Source organism: Toxotes jaculatrix, chromosome 13 (assembly GCF_017976425.1).
Source record: "Toxotes jaculatrix isolate fToxJac2 chromosome 13, fToxJac2.pri, whole genome shotgun sequence".
Taxonomy (NCBI): Eukaryota; Metazoa; Chordata; class Actinopteri; family Toxotidae; genus Toxotes; species Toxotes jaculatrix.
This window is the reverse complement of record NC_054406.1, coordinates 11,699,606-11,717,390: the sequence shown is the minus strand read 5'-3', so window position 1 is coordinate 11,717,390 and position 17,785 is coordinate 11,699,606. Positions and strand designations below refer to the sequence as shown.

The 17,785-nt window shown below is 42.9% G+C and overlaps 3 protein-coding genes across 7 annotated transcripts in view; all 3 read right to left on the bottom strand.

Annotated features, from left to right (window-relative positions):
• Window positions 1–1,718, bottom strand: part of pum1 (pumilio RNA-binding family member 1) — a 20,999-nt gene extending 19,281 nt beyond the window's left edge. For both annotated transcript variants that reach the window (XM_041053043.1, XM_041053044.1), the window contains exon 1: window positions 1,625–1,718. The gene's annotated coding sequence lies outside the window, so the exon portion shown is untranslated. The remainder of the gene's footprint in view (window positions 1–1,624) is intronic.
• Window positions 1–17,785, bottom strand: part of snrnp40 (small nuclear ribonucleoprotein 40 (U5)) — a 25,559-nt gene extending 7,774 nt beyond the window's left edge. The window contains exons 1-10 of one of the 3 annotated variants that reach the window (XR_005895130.1): window positions 17,228–17,785; window positions 16,342–16,471; window positions 16,132–16,225; window positions 15,625–15,790; window positions 15,275–15,397; window positions 14,221–14,341; window positions 14,040–14,122; window positions 13,579–13,640; window positions 12,191–12,294; window positions 11,916–12,053 (exon numbers count right to left, since the gene is read on the bottom strand). Coding sequence is in view for 1 of the 3 variants with exons in the window: in XM_041053045.1 (XP_040908979.1) it covers window positions 12,004–12,053; window positions 12,191–12,294; window positions 13,579–13,640; window positions 14,040–14,122; window positions 14,221–14,341; window positions 15,275–15,397; window positions 15,625–15,790; window positions 16,132–16,225; window positions 16,342–16,471; window positions 17,228–17,338 (1,044 nt within the window). In the remaining 2 variants the exon portion in view is untranslated. Of the gene's footprint in view, window positions 1–11,707; window positions 12,054–12,190; window positions 12,295–13,578; window positions 13,641–14,039; window positions 14,123–14,220; window positions 14,342–15,274; window positions 15,398–15,624; window positions 15,791–16,131; window positions 16,226–16,341; window positions 16,472–17,227 lie in introns of those variants that run through there. The other 2 variants (XR_005895131.1, XM_041053045.1) reach the window with 2 other exon arrangements.
• Window positions 3,134–10,438, bottom strand: nkain1 (sodium/potassium transporting ATPase interacting 1). 2 transcript variants are annotated; one of them, XM_041053048.1, is made up of 8 exons: window positions 10,290–10,438; window positions 9,558–9,964; window positions 8,574–8,711; window positions 8,372–8,452; window positions 7,266–7,463; window positions 7,041–7,101; window positions 5,448–5,529; window positions 3,134–5,009 (listed from the first exon to the last, which is right to left on the bottom strand). In XM_041053048.1, exons 2-8 carry the CDS (start codon window positions 9,609–9,611, stop codon window positions 5,000–5,002), a joined length of 624 nt encoding a protein of 207 aa, XP_040908982.1. In that variant the 5' UTR covers window positions 9,612–9,964; window positions 10,290–10,438; the 3' UTR covers window positions 3,134–4,999. The 2 variants fall into 2 exon arrangements, with proteins under 2 accessions (XP_040908982.1, XP_040908983.1); XM_041053049.1 differs by having other exon boundaries at window positions 10,171–10,306.

Genomic DNA, 17,785 nt, shown 5'->3' with positions numbered 1-17,785 from the left:
TACTGTACTATACTGAGAGGGTTCTCTAACACTGGATCTCAGAATAAGACAATACAGCAACAAAACCACAAACTACAGCCAAATAAAAGTTTAAATAAGGTTTAACTCAGTTATTAACTGTATTAGACTCAATCACTTTAAGATATGTGCACCCATTAGAAGTAACATCATATCACAAAGTTTGCACGGAGGATGTTACTGACTTTATTTGCCAAGAAATGGAGACCAACTGGTGTTCCTTATTTTGAACAGATCGCATTACATATAACACTGTCATATAACCAGAATATATAACCTGCTGCTGTCATTATCTGTGCAGTGATAAACCCAAGAAATGTGTAATGTGTATGGCCCTGTCTCTTTGGTAGTTGTGGTCAACAGTGGGCACAACAACCTCTGTGGTTTTCAGCAGACAGAGGGATATAATTTGTATTTTACAGCCTCTCCTTACCCAACAAGCTAATCTCTGTTAAAATTACCAGTTTCACATTAGTGTCCCTACAGGCCATGAGGAAATTACAAGCGGTTCTTTTTACACTGAGCCATATACAGTAATTACCTTTGCAAGAGACTGTTTGACACTGACTCTTCAAACACATGAAGCTTTCTCTCAAGTCTGCTGGAACCACTCTGCAACACACCCCCTCCATAAAGACAAAAACCACGAGCAGACCAGCTGAACAGTCCCAAAAGATAAAAACAAACCAGCTTGCCAACTGATCGTTCACATGTGTAGTCTTGTGTTTGTTTTCCTCCTCCACTCCTCATTCAGCAACTAGGAAACGTTAGCTCTTTATTCTTTTGCTACAGCTCGAAGTCAGGTAGAGAAACACCCGGAAATCCACAACCGTGTGGCCATTCCCCAAAGCGAAGCGCACGCGGCTTGTTATGCTACAAGTTTAACTCAGCACCCGGAAACAGGCACTGTGTTCCATAATCTAACTGGGTTAATCATTATTCAATACCGGGGATCAATCCACCGCATACCAGGCACAGACAGGGGTGTGACAATACGAGCAGGCAACCTGCAGCTAGCGGGAGACAACGTTAGGGTGTCTCAACATGGACCAAATATTTCTCCCCTAGCAGACATGACAGATCAACACGAAAAGTAATATGTATACGTTCCGTGAAATGGGTCGTGACAATTACCGCGGGTTTCATTTTCATGCGTTTCCGTCCACTCACGCCAAGTCTCGGATCTGTTATGGAGGGTTCGCTGCCCATGTCTACCAACAATAACACGGCCTCCCCACACAAGCTCAGCCCGGGCAAACCGGTGGCCAAACACTGGCTCCACACAATGTTTTAACAGCAGTGACGATTCCATAACATCATTATCTTGTTATAAATATACACCCGGAGGTCTCTATCTGTCTGCCGAGCCTGCAGCCCCACGGGTCCCCGTGACGCGGATGCTAACAAAGGCCCGAGAGCTGTCTGGAGCGGAAGACCGACACAACGGGAGGAAGGAGGCAGGCAGCAGAAAGGGAGACAGCCGCTTCAGCCTCACAAAATACGCCCGTATAACCCTTCTCTAATAAGCCATTACTACAATACCGGCACCGATGCGCGAATAAACAATGTCCCGTGCTGCTGCGACCGCGGAATAGATGATACTCACCGGCGGAGAGGGTGGATGGTCGCGGATTTCGGCCCCAGTTTCTCTCTGACACCCCAGGCTTTCACTCCGACAACATGGCGGCTCGACGGAGGAGCAGGCAAGAGCGCTGCATGACGGGAAAGGATGAGAGAGAGCGTGCGGTTCATTGCGCCAACCGGGAGGGGAGGGAGGGCCATACCAGGCCGGTCCCTTTGTTATATGTGTGTGTAGTCTGTTGGTATTGTGGGGTGTATTTATAACGTTTTGACCCCATTCACATATTTGTCAATGGAGTAAAAAATATGATTTGTATCAACGGACATTCGTTGTACAGCCGCTTGTGTGACTAACAGCGGACGTCACCAAAATAAAGTACAAAAAATAAATAAACTGCAGAACAAATATCACAAAATAAACCATAATTCTATCACATGATATTAGTGGTAGTTAAAATAAATAGTGTCGTTGTCTCCGATTATATGTTAAGTGATTTTTGACGGGGGGGGGCGGGGGGCCGTACACAATGTACCGAGGTCTCTACGGTAACAGGGTGCTTGGCAGCCATGGCAACGTGCTGCGCCACACGGTCAGCGAGTGTGTGGCTGCTGGTCGCTCCGTTACACCTCCGGAATGTAAGTGGACGGTGTGAAAAGGGGATCGTGTGGCCCAGATAACAAAAATACCTCGGTGGCTTTTTGGAAAAGTGCCAACAGTGACCCCGAGGCTGCACGACCGGAGAGAAGTCCTGAACCGGTGTGTGGATGACGTAATGTGGATGCAATAGATTACAGCTGCCCTGTTAAGAAAATCTATGCCAATAATATGGAAATGATGGGGATGATATAGGATAAACATACTAATATGATCGCATGATACTGGATTAAACAGCCGTGAAGTGTACAAAGTTTGCACAGAAAGTCATAGTCATATATTTATACTCACAGAAAAGTTTATTAAGATATATTTAGGGTTTTTTTCCTGTATTGTTCATTGTTAATGATATTTGTTGACTATGTTTTGTTGCTGGCAGAAAATAGATGTTACACACTAATTATAGCCAACTAAACAATTATTACTGTGTCAAACCCTTAGTAAAATATGAATACACAATGATATTTCACATGGCTATGGCTAATTTTTAAAATCATAAACAATAAGTCACTTTATTAATGCCACAGTACTACTTTTGTCACACTGCATGATCTATGAAATTATATTGGAAAATCAAATCTTCACTGTAGAATATCAACTTAATACCATTAAAAAGAACTGAACTTAAAGGGTCACAGTTAGCTCACTGCTTAGCCCTGCAGGTATAAAACAAGTCCCTCTGTGAGTGTCATAATGCCAGTTTTGCAATGTTGGGCTGTCTCTCCATAAAGTGCATCAAATTATCTTGACAAATCAAATCCTCATTGTACAATTTCAGCTCAACAGAGTGCATCATCTGTATAATCTACTAATCTGGCAAACAAGTAATTCTGTGCCTCATAATCCTAATATAAATGCAATTGTAATCAAAGCGAGGAATGAAAGCATTCAGTTTATTAAACATGAAGTCACTCTCTATGAGACAGATGTGTGTCTACAGATGACAACAGAAGTCATATTTAATGTAGAAAGTGTATTTTTATTATTTCAAACTTCACCTTACACCCTATAAGGTCTTCGCCTCATACCTGTCCCCCTCCTTCCCTCTTCCTGTCTCAGAGCATGTAACCATGAATGTTCATGACATATTTTCCTCTCCTTTATCACCATGCCCCAGTGGAGATCAGTCAATGAGCTACAGGGGATTATGTATTTAGTCAGCAACATGATGGGCAGAATTAGCTGAAGACGGGTTAAAAGAGGGCAGCATGAGGATACCCAAAAAGAGAGAACAAGAGAAACAGGTATGAAGAAAACTTTGATGTGTACCCCTCTCCCCCAATCCCACCCACCCCCTAATGCAACCCCCCTTTTCTAAATGAAACCAACAAAACAATCATTGGCTGGTTATTTACATGCACAGTATCCCCACTGCTCCCCCCCTCCCCATAGACACACTAATGCCTGATCCCAAAGCCATCTGTATCCCTAATTGACAGTGTCACATGTACAGTAGGCTGAATTTATTTTCCTGAAAACTAAATATCCTAGCACTGGACATTTGACTAAATTTTTGTTGTATCCCAGAAATGTAAAGGATGTGTCTGGCGATATTTTTGACGAATTTTTCTTAAAATCTGATGAAAAGACCGAAATCAGCAATGAACTGATCCCACAAATGAGAGAAGTCTGTATAGCCAAAGCCTGACATAGCTTTTACCTCCGTTGTCCGACACTATTAAAAACACATGAGTGAGAGTTGGGCACTGTAGTTTATTTTGAGAAGATCCACATGCACTGTTCTGCTGTTCTAAGTACTCGCTAGAGGACAGAATCCGCAGCTAAAAACAGTCCCCAACAAATGCACTATTTACTGCTGTTTGAGTGGCGCTGCTTAAAACTACAGTGCCCAGATGTTTTAGGAGATTATTTAGCCTTTTTTAAAAATTAAAGTTGGAGATGCAAGTCTTTTTTTTTTTTTCCAAAGATTTGCACACAAAGACATTACTCGTTTTGGTCGTTTTCATGGGATTTTTTTAAATAATAATAAAAAATACATAAAATATTGCCAGGCTGATCCTTTTAACAATTCACCCTTTCCATTCCACCTGCTCTGCCTGGGCTGTAACGTCTTGAATGTCAACAGTGATTGTAACGGCACAGGAAGGAGGGAAAGATGGCTTTGGGAACGGGAACCATAAGACTGCTCTAGTTTGACATCACCACATTCTAAAACGACAACAGGTACGAGCCGTGCCTCTTTTTATTATGTGACCCCACCCACATCCCCACCCCCACTCACTCACACACACACACACACACTCGAGCACCCCAAACAACAAAATTCACAACGGCACTGAGTGGTAAGAGTCCAGGGTGCAACCACAAAGCACCAGCTAGTCCTGTGGAGTTACACAGTCTCACACACACATTACACACACACACGTGGGAGTGTTGAGAGCTGGCAGTTTAGTGAAGTGTGTCCTCGGTGATTTGACAGAGGTGTCTCTATTTCTTGTTCTCTGTATCTCCCCTCCTCTGTCTCCTGCTCGTCCCTCATCCTATCACACCCCCTGGCATGCTGGTTCTTCCCTGAGCTCTGTACATTCTAATCAGGGCTGTATTTCTGGTTCTCAGACACAAGCACACATGCACACACGCACAGACGTCTCTCCCTCTGGGTGGGGTTAAGTCCATTCCTCGGGTAAACTGTGACACACAGAGTTGAGTGTAATCGGAGCGACCGCTGCTTTCCATCCACAGTGACGCCGTCAGGGTTTGGCCTGAAGGGGGCGCTACCAACAATTAACCAGCCCTGGGATGCAGAGGGGAAGAGATCAAGGGGGATTCATATTGTTAGACTTTAACTGTAAAGTATACTACACTTTGATATAACTGCATGAAAGGGGCAGTCTATGGATTTTACACTGAAGTTTAGTTTACTCATTATTGTACTGCTCACCCTGTGAAAACAGTTTGTAACATATTCTATGGCTCTTGAAGGAGCTTTAACAAGTGTAAAAAAGTGCAGGTGTGGGATGAAAATGAGAGCATTTATGTAAATGTAGGGTCCAGTGATTCTAGAGCTTTTTATAATCTGTCTCTTATGAGTCTCCTGTCTTTATAGAAGAAGTGCAATACAAAAATTACTGGAGTGGCCCCTGACAAAAAAATGTTCAAGAATAAGATAAAAAGAACAACAAAAAAAAAAAAAACAAGATGAAATATGGAGAAAGTTATATTTGTAACTCACGTGTAAAGAGGCTGCAGTTGCAGATGAGAGGACTTCTGAGGAGGCTGGTAGCCGTAAGAGTCAAAGCCACCAATGAAATCAACTTCAAAAGGAGAAAGAGGAGAGCTGACATCATTCCACTGTCCCTTAAATTATTATCTTCTTTTTTTTTATTTAAAAAGTGTTGTGTTTCACTATCAGATTCTATTTTGACATGAAAATCTATTAAGTTAGCACTGTTGCCTCACAGCCGGTCTGCGCCTGCGTGGGTTTTGTCCGGGTACTCCGGCTTCCTCCCACAATCCCAAAAACATGCACATTAAGTTAATTGGCTACTCTACATTGCCCTTAGGTGTGAGTGTGTGCGTGTGTGGTTGTCTGTCTTTGTGTGCTGGCCCTGCGATTGACTGGCAACCAGTCCAGGGCGTAACCCGCCTCTCGCCCATAGTCAGCTGGGATAGGCTCCAGCCCCCCGCGACCCTGACGGATCAAGAGGCATATAAGATGAATGGTATCATAAAGCTTTCAGTGTACCTTTATAACACTGTAAGGCCACTGTGACATGAGAATCTACAGAGATGCACCTATACATCATCTTTCTCACCGCCTCTGTGTCATGGATACATTGTTCTAGTCTTACTCAATCGATTCGGAGAAACAAATGTTCTACGTCAGTGGAGATACAGACCACAAGCAGCTGGGGTTAGGCGAACAAAGATGACCTACATTTTTTTCTCAAGTGGCAAGATGCAACATTTTCATTTTTGCCCGCGATTTGTATCGTTGCAAGTCTTTCTTTTTTTAAAGTTAAGGGATGAACTTGTTAGAAAAGTGGCATTAGTTCTTTTAATTTATAACATACGCACACATATCATGCAATATACTGGTGCATGTTTTAATTTGACAGATAAATAAACCAAGGCAAAATATTGGCCATTGTTAGCAAAACTGCAGATGTATTGGATTCTAAAATATGATTGTCAACCATGTTTGTTTATATTATGTAAACATATTTTATTCATGTAAAAAAGGATTAACATAAATCAATATGCTATTATCAGATATTTTCAGCTGGCAAATACCAATACCAATATACCAATATATATTATTCATGTATCGATAAAAAAATAACGATACTGCACATCAGTGTGATTTCATCATTAGCATTATGTTATGACATGTATATAAACCTGACACAGCATGCCTTTCCTTTTACAGGAAATCAAACCCATGGTGTCATATTGTAACTAGAGGACTTAATTTCCTCCCCTGAGTGAGCGTAAAACACTCACAAGAGACAGATGAGAAGAAGAACCGTTCAGACACACAGATGGCACACCCAGGCTGACAGACGAGCACTCTGACAGTGGGAATATTCCGGCAGACATCTCTAATACGCCCCACAGATGGAGCGCTAAGATCACCCAGAGGGAATCCTCTGCGATGATATGGCTCAGGCAGGAGAAAACACCGTGCTAACGGCACTCACGTCCAAGGCAACGCCTCGCTAACGTTAAAGCCCTCTCCACGGTTTAACAAACAGTGAACCTAATCGACTGAACAAGGGGCTAGGAGAGGATCAACAAGCTTTTAGGAGAAGAAAAAAGCACTCACAGCTGTCCTCGTCATCCTGGAAGACTTTGCTCACGTAGCAGGCGTATACAAAGCCAAAGAGCTGTTAGAGAAGAGATGGTCAGAAATAAGATGACTGTTGTTGTATAGACTGTGTCTCTGCTGACTTAAGAGTGTCTGGACAGTGTTTCATAAAAAATGCTTTAGCAGAAGGGTCAGAAAAATTATGGGCACAGTGTGTTGTGTGTGTGTGTGTGTAATACATACAGCCAACAGGATCTGAATGGCTGAACTCAACACCTCGATGTACTGGTAGTCAAGGAGACACCCGGAGACAGTGATGACATGGTGGTCATCAGGAGCCATGCGAGAGTCTGGCACTGCCGTTACCAGGCAACCAGGACCATGCTCCATCCACCACGAACGATGGAGGGATGTGTTGAACGTCATGAGAAAGTCCCTGTCCTGTAACACACATATATATATGTTCATAAAGGAAGGACAACAACTTTTCAAAATATCCATTAACTGTTTAGTCTAAGAAATGTCAAGAAAATAGTGAAAAATGCTAATCACAATCTCCCTGAGCCCCAGGTGATGTCAATTTACAATGATATAAACAAAAAAAAGCAGCAAATTCTCACATTTGAGAATCTAGAAACACAGAATGTTTGACAGTTCTGCATGATATATGTCTACCGGGGGTTCCCAACCTTGGGGTCGCTAAGTAAATCTGAGGGCTTACGTAAAGACAGCAGCATTTCATATGAATTACTCAATAATTTTACATCTTTAGGCCTCAGATAAGTATTCATCTGATATAACATGAGGAAAGGAAAAAACCCTTTGAGGTTAAACTGATAACAGCAGATGTGTGTGTAGATGTGTGCAGTGATGAGTTGCAAGTTATGGCTGCTACTAACTTTTCATTATCAATTAATGTGCCAATTATTTTCTCAATATTTCTCAATTGCTTGGTCTAAGAAACGTCCATTGCGGTTTCTCTGAGTTCAAGATGACATCTACAAATATTTTGTTTTGTCCAACCAAAAGTCCAAAAACCATAAAAATATTAAGTTAAGTATTGCAGAGGCCTAAAATATGAATATGAAAATATTCACATTTTTCACAAGAAGAAGGGAGAATGTAATCTGACATTTCTTCTTACAAATGACTTTAATGATGGACTGATTATTTTCTGTTGATCAACCAATTGATCAACTGACTGCTTCCTTCAGATCTATATGGCATTTTTGTAAGAGGTGACCAACCTGGGGAACCAGTGCCTTTAATAATTATCAAAATCGTTGGCAATTCATTTTCTGTCAACCTAAAGGCACCACACATAACCACAAGTATCACACAGAACTTACTTGAGACAGGTTTCCAACCTCCAGGTAGAAGCAGATGATGAAGGAGTTCCAGCCCACCCAAAGGACCAGCCACACTGCATACTGCCAAACAGACGCAGAGGTCAGTTTCTGAATGAAAGTAACTACACTCACAGACTCATGCTTTATCAATTAAAAGTGAAGAGGAGCTGTGGCATCATCAGAAGGTGAGGGATACACTCACAAAGATGAGGTATCTGAAGCGAAACTGCACGGTGCCGAACATGCCCAGGATGACGGCCATAATATGCAGGAAGTTGGCCAGGATGGGAGCCCACTGGTAACCCAGGAAATCAAACACCTGCCTCTGGAGGGCTGCCACCTAGGGGACAGGGGTCACACAAACACACACATTAAACATAGGAATGGCCACATGCGCACAGTCAAATGAGGATGTGTATGCAAATACAGCACACATACAAACACAAAATCACACACACACAGTGACAGGGACACACATACACAGATCTGCCGCAGTTGTTTCCATGGTAACTGCCTGGAGCACCAGCCAGTCCAGTGACTGTAAAAGAGGAGCACCCCCTAAAAGCTCCCCCAAATTAATGAGAATCTATGGGCCGAATCCCCCTGCTACACAACAACTCATCAGCCGCGCAAACAATAGCGCTGACAACCAGCCCTCACACTGCCGTGGTCCCTGACTACATCATGCTCACTACAGGAATAGATGATACTGTCTCATATTACACACTTATTACATTTTAGAGGAATAGTCTCAAGCTATTTGTGGGCACAAAGAACAGCTAACTTTAACTCCAGAATGGAGACCAGATGGTGAACAGGGCCTCCTTGTCCCTCTTGTGCTTAACATTCATATGGTTTCGCCAGAACGGGGCTATCACCCCTCTCTCCACAGACATGCAGACCACCCTGACACCAAAGTACCCCCTCCCCTGCCCTGCTCCCTCTGCTTCAAAGAGGCACACACCCTCGCCTGTAATGTGGCATGGAACCCCAGCAGCTGCAGCAGCTCAAAGCTTTTTTAGTGTGACTGTACAGAGCGGCTGGTGCTACAGGCTGGAAGTCTGTAGCACACTGCTCTAATTATATCTTCATGGTGAGTAAGTAGAGAGGCAGCTTTGGCCGCGCGCGTACACACACACACACACACAACAACAACAACAACAACAACAAACATATACACACTCACCAGCTGCAGTGAACATATCACCAGCAGCGTGCATCTGCCGTCGCACTTCCCCATCTTGGAGGGCTCAGGACGCGGCTTGGAGCCGCGGAGGCTCCGGGGGAATGACGGGTCCCCGGTCAGATCCAGACTGCCTGGCCGTCTCAGCTCACACCATTCCCGGCTGAATAGACCTGACCAAGGCCCTCCGCCGCCTCCTCCTGCAACGCTGGTGTGGCACTTCCACTCACAGTGAATGACCCATCTTGGCCGCTGGTTTTGTCGGTAAATACCAGTCGCGGGTGGTTTTCAAGAAGGAGAGAGGATAGGGGAGGAGGATGGGGCTGGGGTAGGGGTGGGGGGTGGCGTCCACTTCACGCCGGCCCGCTGCGGTCCGACCACCACCGACAACCGAATCACCTCGGCCACACCTTCCGGAGAGGGGACACACAAAGGCACAAAGAGAGACGGAAAGCTGTCATAATCGGCCCCGGGCTACAGAAAGAAATGAGCATCATATGATACCGGATCACACGGGGGCGGTGGGGAGGAGGGGACCGACCCCGCAGTGCTACTACGGCTAACGTTTGGCTACATGCAATCCGCTACGGACACAAAGCAGCCCGTTGTGACTCACGGTTTTCTAGGAGCGGAAGAGTCCTCGCCTCCCCCCACCCACCCACCAGCGTCGTCCCGTTCTTCTCCTCCTCGAGCTGTTCAGGGATAGAAGTCAAGTTAACGGGCAGATTTGCTCACCGGTACCGGGGTCTGGACTTCTTCGCTCCGTCTAGCAGCGTCTTTTGTCAACAATCGGTGCCGGGGCGGGCGCAGGAGGAGCCGCGGGGGAGAGAGAGGGAGAGACAGGGAGAGAGACGAGGGGGTGGGGGCTCTCAGTCGCCGCGACCCCCTCGAGGAGGAGCTGCATGGATTCTGCAGACCCGCGTGCGTGCGCGCGGCCGAGCGGCAGCCCCGCGAGGCGTTCAAAATGAGCACAAAAGAAAACGGGGGCTCGTGGTGGTGGAGAAGGCTCAGACAGTCGAAAATAACAAAATCTGTTGCCGCCTCCCTCCGCCACCGGAGAGCGGATACAGACCGAGGAGAGAGCACTGGCCAGCGGTACTGCTCGTCTCCTCAGCCCGCGGGTTATTCCGGGCGGAAAAAAGCACAAATAACCATGTTTAATCTCAGCTACTTATCACGAGCAGTGCGACAGCGTGGTACATAAATAAAGTCAGCTTCCACTGATCAAACGGCAGATAACGACCGCAAGGCGGTTATCACTGGGCTATATGACAAAGCCATTTAACGTCATAACCAGTTTACGACAAACTATAAAACAAAAATGATTCAACAGTTTGAGTCAAACTCACCTTACATTGTTATTCATTGTACCCTTTGTTTTAATGGACCCTACTTTGCTTTTCTTCTGTGCCTTTGACTGATTAACTTACACCTGCACTATAACCACACTATATCTATTGTAATTTGTCCATTTAGACTTCATTTTATTCAGTTTGAACTCATAAATAGAAATATCTGCAGTCACATGCCAGAACCACTACATAGTGCTAAATAAACTGACCTACTTCATATAACACTACACATCTGGACCAATTCAGCTTTTCCTGCACTTAAACAGGCAATATCAAGATGGAGAAAAAAAGACAATGAAACTTTATAGTTTTGTTTCGTTTTTTTTGCTCCATCCCTTTATATTTTACATTACCAGTTAAGTTAATCTCTTTCTGTTCTGTCCAACAAGCAGAAATTCTTTTTGAAACTGTTTGGAGCAAACTGCAAAAAAACTGAAAATAAGAAGATATAGTGCAGGATAATGGCTCGGTTGTGTGGGGGAACCTAGAGAGATTTGATGGTAGATCTGAATCAAATACATTTATTGCACTTGGAATAAATTAAATTTGAACTTTCTTCACCTAATTTTCCTTCAGAAGCCCAGATCTCTGACCAGAGAGAGAATGTAAAATTTCTTTAGGAGAGGATGGTCCAAAATGGATAAAATAGATTTTGCTTTTTGTGTGATTTTTTGGCCAAAACAAAAACTAAATCATTTTACATTTTTACTCAGCTTTGATGGATAATCCCAGCGGTAACATGTAAAAACTGCTGTGAACCCAGGAAAGCATCATAATGACAAAAAAATCAGGCAAATATTGTTTTAGAGAAAACCCAAGTTTATTAAAAAGAAACAAATCAGAATACAAAACATGTCATCATAGATGTTGTTGTGACTGAGCATAATAAACTTTAAACATGTCCTGAGGTTGTTCTGAGACAAACTGAAGCACATGAAAGTACAGAGACTCCTGACCCACTGTCTATCACCACCCATCCACTTCCAAGGCAGGACACTCGCTTGCTGGACACACACACACACACACACACACACACACACACACACACACACACACACCCTCACACTCACTCATCCAAGTTTACACACATAAAAGCTCTACTGAATCTCTCCCATGTAGAGTCGTTTATCACTGGAGCCAGACAGCACTGTGTAGAGAGGAGAAGATGGTTAAACCCTTATTGTTAAATCATGTCTTTGTAACTAAGCTGAAATGAAATCAAACAGATGTGAGAAAATAAGTGTGTCCTTCAAGTTAAAAAAACAAAACTGCTGTTTGACTCACCTATAGGCTCCTCTGGGTGGAAGACCACTTCATTGACAGAGCCAGCGTGGCCCGGCAGCTTGTACAGGATTCTACGTGATGTGGTGTCCCAAATATACACAAATCTATGAACAGAGATAAAGTCATTAGTAAGAAACAGAATGGGTATTATGTTTAGTTTCTTTTTCTTTGAAGACATGCTGCTGTTTGTGGTTTAAAACAGAAAATGTGAGAGCCAAAGAGAAATCAGAACTTAAATGTTGTTTTTCCAGAAATAATTCAAAATCATCCTAATGGCAATAACACTTATAATAAGACAAGTTACTGAAAATCCAGCCCTGGAACAGAACCTTGTCAACTAACATTTGTCATTTAGTTCATTAAATTAAGTTCAAGTTCATTTCAATTAAGTTTAAGATCATTACATTTGTCTAGACAGGGGTGATTTTTTTTAACTACAGAAGAACAAGAATTCTTTATTCACCAAGTATGTTTTTTTCATTTAACTCATTTAACCCATTGGTGAGAAATGAACTGACACACACATCAGCTGTGGCTATTTTTTTTTTCATTCACTACCTCCTACCGCATTGTTTCATGTCTGTCCAGGGAATCAAACCAGCGACCTCTTGGTCCCAAGCTGCTTCTCTAACCTTGTTTTTCTTTTTAAAAAAATCATTCTTCATCTAATATTTATGTTTTCAGCTGCCTTTAATGAAGACCATCTCCCTCAAGCCTTTGACCATTGTGGGTTTAAAGTCCATGAGCGAGTCGAGTGGCCACAAACAGGTCAGATGTGGCTGTAATAACAGGCCAAAGAGTGAAGACATTTGAGACAGCAGAGATTACAGCTAAAAGGCCGGAAAATTACTTTAGATGAGAACGTTGATGGATTTTACAGAAATGGACATAACTGAGTTACAGTGATGATGTAAGTAAGTGCATTATTGGACGGGTACATTTTCATGGGAACTGTTGGGTTTTGTTGTCTGGTAACAAATTAATAACGATTAATAAATGAATCAGTATTTGTTGCCACATTTGCTCTATATGTTGCACGTTCTTGTGCTGCTTACATGTTTTAGTGAGCTAAAGACAATTTTACCCACTGGTGGACAATAAAGTTGTATTTTATTCTATTCTATCATAAGATACAGCCAGTCCTGCAGTAAATTCTCATTTATCTTCCAGTATAGATCCGAAACCCCTGAGAGCGAGCTTCACTTTTTTAGAAAAAAAGGCAGATGAAAGAAGTGCTCACTGAGAGCGCTAGTGGAACCTGAGAGCAAGCCCTGAGGTGACTTTGGCTCTCTACAGTCACTGTGACAACAAGAATTTCCCTGGACCTGACAATGAAGTATACCCTGGCTTCCAGCTAATGTGTGTGTGTGTGTGTGGTTTCTTCTCACCTGTCAGCTGAGCCTGCAGCTATCTTACTGCCATCAGTAGACCAGGAGCACCTCAGCAAATTCTGAAAGACAGGAACAGATGTTAGCAGCATGACACAACCATTCTACATGTGAGCTACTATTACCATAATTAGATGACAGATGAGATTTTCTTTATTAGAACGGACAGCAGAGAGTGATGAGAGAGGCAGGACAGGATGAAAGGCAATGTCACGCAACTGTGGTTGACAGCAGATGTAAACTCTCCCAGCAGGAGTGCAGATGTTAGTCACTTATGTACAAAGATACAGACTGCTTTGTTTATCATCAGCCAGAGAGTGACATGTTTTGATGTTAAAAAAAACCCTATTTGCCCTGTATTTTCTGTTTGGCACTCTGGGTGTGTTCAACAGTGGAAAGTAGTTCTGTATTCAACCATACGGCATGTTCCCTTTCCATAGCTGAAAAGTTATTCATGTTACCTTTTCAAAGTTGTGAACATTTCCCTGGAAAATCTTCACACATCTCTCCTTGGGCGCAAATGGTCGAACATCCCAAATACGCACTGCATGGAAACAAAGGCAAAAGTCACATAAAAGCTTCAGCGGCAGAAGTTTCATGGCCTGCGAAAAAGAAATATACTTTCTTATACACATCCTTTACCTGTGTTGTCCATGGAGTTTGAGAGAAGGTATGATCCCTCAGAGCTCAGTGCGAGTCCAGTTACTGAGTCACCATGGCCGTGCATGTTGTAGATCAGCTTATTCTGCCTCAGGTCCCACACCTGCACAACAGAAACAACAGCTCCTGACAGTGTTTTTACAAAAGGAAATATATAGGCCTATAGATAGAGAGCAGGGAACTGTCTTGACCTGATAAGTCACCGGCAGATACATATCCATATTCAGAGGACAAAAAGCTGTTGTCAAAGTTGTGGCTCGAGCCAGGGGGGAAAAGGAATAGAGAAACTGATGTTCTTACAACACTTGAACACACAACGTCACAACACATCAGCTACAAAAAAAAAGAAATCACAAAGGAGCCTGCAACTGGGTTTGTAAGTAGGACAGAGAGATGCACAAAAACACCAGTGAGGTTCTTGAACATCATTATAAAAGATGCAAGAGCACAAAAAAAGAGGAAGTGTTGAATTCAGTGTTTTATGGGCTTAGCAGCACCTGGGGGAGGCAGTTTCACACCACACAGACAATAACCTAAATGCTTTAAATAAGCACCTTATTTCAAATGTATTAAATTTGCAGTGTGTTTCATCAACTACAGATTTAAATCCGCAGCTTTTTACTAACTTATTTTTACATACAAGATGACCCAACTCATCCCCTTCATCAGATGTTTCGAGGTGAGGCATGGGGGCAGAAAACTGCAACATGAGATAGAAACTAAAAGATTTAAAAGATCCTTTGTTTCTGTTGCGATCACAGAATTTTAAATCCTTAGCAATCCTTGCAAGCTGCAACAAAATCTATCGACACTGTTGTCTGGAACTGGATGTGTGTGATGTAGGGTAAAAATATTTCTCAGGTGCTTTCAAAAATTATAGCCAAGAAGTTATCACTGTCAGTGTATTGTTACAATATTTATAATGTGTATATGTGTGACAGTTATATGTGTGTATCATTGTGACGGCACATGATTTTGCAGTGCATAGTATTTTTGTTTCGTTTCCAGGTTCCCTGCCAACTCTGAAACCCAGTACCTTGATGTCGTTGTCGATGCCTCCTGACAGGATCTGATCGCTGGTGTCGTTGAAGGTGACGGCCAGCACCTGATAGGTGTTCTGGAAAGTGTGGATTGCCCCCTTCTTACGAATGTCCCACAGCTATCGTGGCGACAAACACATACAGAAAAAGACATTAACACTGGCACTATCGGACCATGACCACAGAGCAATATCCCAAATTTAGGATGAGGGGTATTACTGTGGCCCAAGACTGTGACCAGCAAGTGTGATGAGGTTAAACATCTGAACACTAAAACTCAATAACATGTCAATTTCCAAACATGTCACTTAATTCATTTACACTAATTAGCAGCTGGAAATCTCACCTTGACTGTCCCGTCATCGCTGCCGGTGCAGACAAGCTGAGGCCCACGGCGGGCCGGGTAGCAGGTGTTAACGAAGGAGGTGTGGCCCTTCAGACGCTTGATCCTCTCGCCTGTTTCACTGTCCCACACACCTACAGTCTTGTCTGTGCTTGCTGAAAACAGCACGCTGAAATACACAGCAAGAAAACATAGTCCTTTCTAAGACACATTCATCAGCCCAGTGGATTAAACCATTAATTAAGAAACATGAGTTTGACAGGTCTCTTGCCAATTATCTCAACCAGCTAGTAATCTTTCAGGAAATATAGGAAATATGTGTTGCTCTTCAGTGGTTACAGACACTAGAATTAACTGTCACATTTGCTTGGTAGTTTGGTTTAGACCAATCTAAGTGATGAATAGCTGTAATTGTTGCATGCATATAAAATAATTCACTTCAAGTTAGTGCTCCTCATTTTATTAATGTAGCTAATTATACCGTTTTACTTCATCAATGATTGTTCATACCTGCCATCTGTGTTGTAGTGCAGCTCCATCACTGCTCCACTATGGCCCTTTAGAGTGGCGTAATTTTCACAATCTCCATACACATTCCACAGCACTACAACAGAGAAACACAGTGTACAACAATTTATTCACAGTAACCGGGAGTATGAATATGTTTTAACAGAGATGTGCTGTCGACTGTTTAGAGTAGCTTAGTTGTTAATAACTTACATATGAGCCTGTCAAATCCTGAGGAAGCCAGCGTGGCTCCGTTGGGATGAAACTTGCAGCAGTAGACCTCGCCCTCGTGGCCAGACATCAGCATGATAGGAGCTTGCATGCTGGAGCTTCGTGGGGGGCCCTGTGGGAGACACATCAGGGATCAAATATTGTGGTTGTGTGACTCTGAAGTTAGGGCTGGATGATTTATAAAGGTTATATATGGAAAAATATCAAGTTTAGTTTGTCCAGGAGAGAGCACAAATACGTTATATCAGAAAACAAATAAGCTCATAGAAGTTTTTAGCTCTCCAATATCAATACTGGCCACAAAGATCCACAACTGGCTATACTGTGTTTAAATAGTGTTTCATATTATCTGTTTAGAAACGTTGTCCAGTTCATGTTTATCACAATGGACTGCACGGTAATAAGAGTTCAAACAGCAATGTTATGTACAAACAAAAGTCACAGCATCCAAAATGAGCAGAAAATTAAATCAAAGAATCTCCAAAACAGTTTCATTAAAACTGAACACTAAGCCCTCATAAAAATGTTGTATAAGCTTCAGACGCTTGTATAAGAGCCCAAGCGTCTGAAGCTGGTGGTCCCTAAGACTGGCAACTCAGTGTACAAAGCAATAACAAAATGAACCTTTTTAAGCTTCATTAGTTAATCTTACTTTATTTTCTTGCTTAGTTACACAGCCGGTGGCCTTGGGCAGCTTTGCAGCCCTGTCCCATTTGTACACATAAAACACCTTTCTAGTCTAGTTAGTGCACTTCAGAAGAAGTTGTGCAGTTATAAAGGGAAAAGGGACAGTGTATTTGTTTTGATGAAACCTCTAACAGGTCTCTTCCTCTACTTCTCTGATCACACCAGGTTATTCTCTCCGTACCATCGCCACGAGTTGCTGAGACTGAGCCGCCGCCACTAGCTCCGTCCGGGGCCGTTTCACGGCAGCAGGAACCACCGCCATGTCCGCCACTCTCTTCTTAGGTTCAATCATCCCGAGTTAGAGAACAAAAAACAGCGAAAACGTTGAATTTCAAAGCTTTAATTTACAAAAATGGACGGACGTCTTCCATACATGGACGTCCAGTAGAGTAACACCAACGAAGAACAGAGGAACTACTTCCGCCGCTCTTGAGTTGTGTGATTGGCTGTCTTGTTTGAACCGACTGCGATGATTGGTTGCTTTGCTTGTTGTCAGCATGATTTGCACCGGATGTGAAACAGAATCAGCTCGGCTAATACGAAAGGTAGTAATGTTTTATTTTAACGTTTTTTCCTGAATAAGAGTAAGTCTGTCCTTGTAAAAACTGTGATTTATACTTCATGCATCGACAGATTGTCCTGTTTGTGTGTTTTTCGGATTGAACAGGGTTAGCCTGGTAGAAGACAATACTATACTAATATCAAGCTAACGTTAGCTTAACGTTAGCCTAACGTTAGC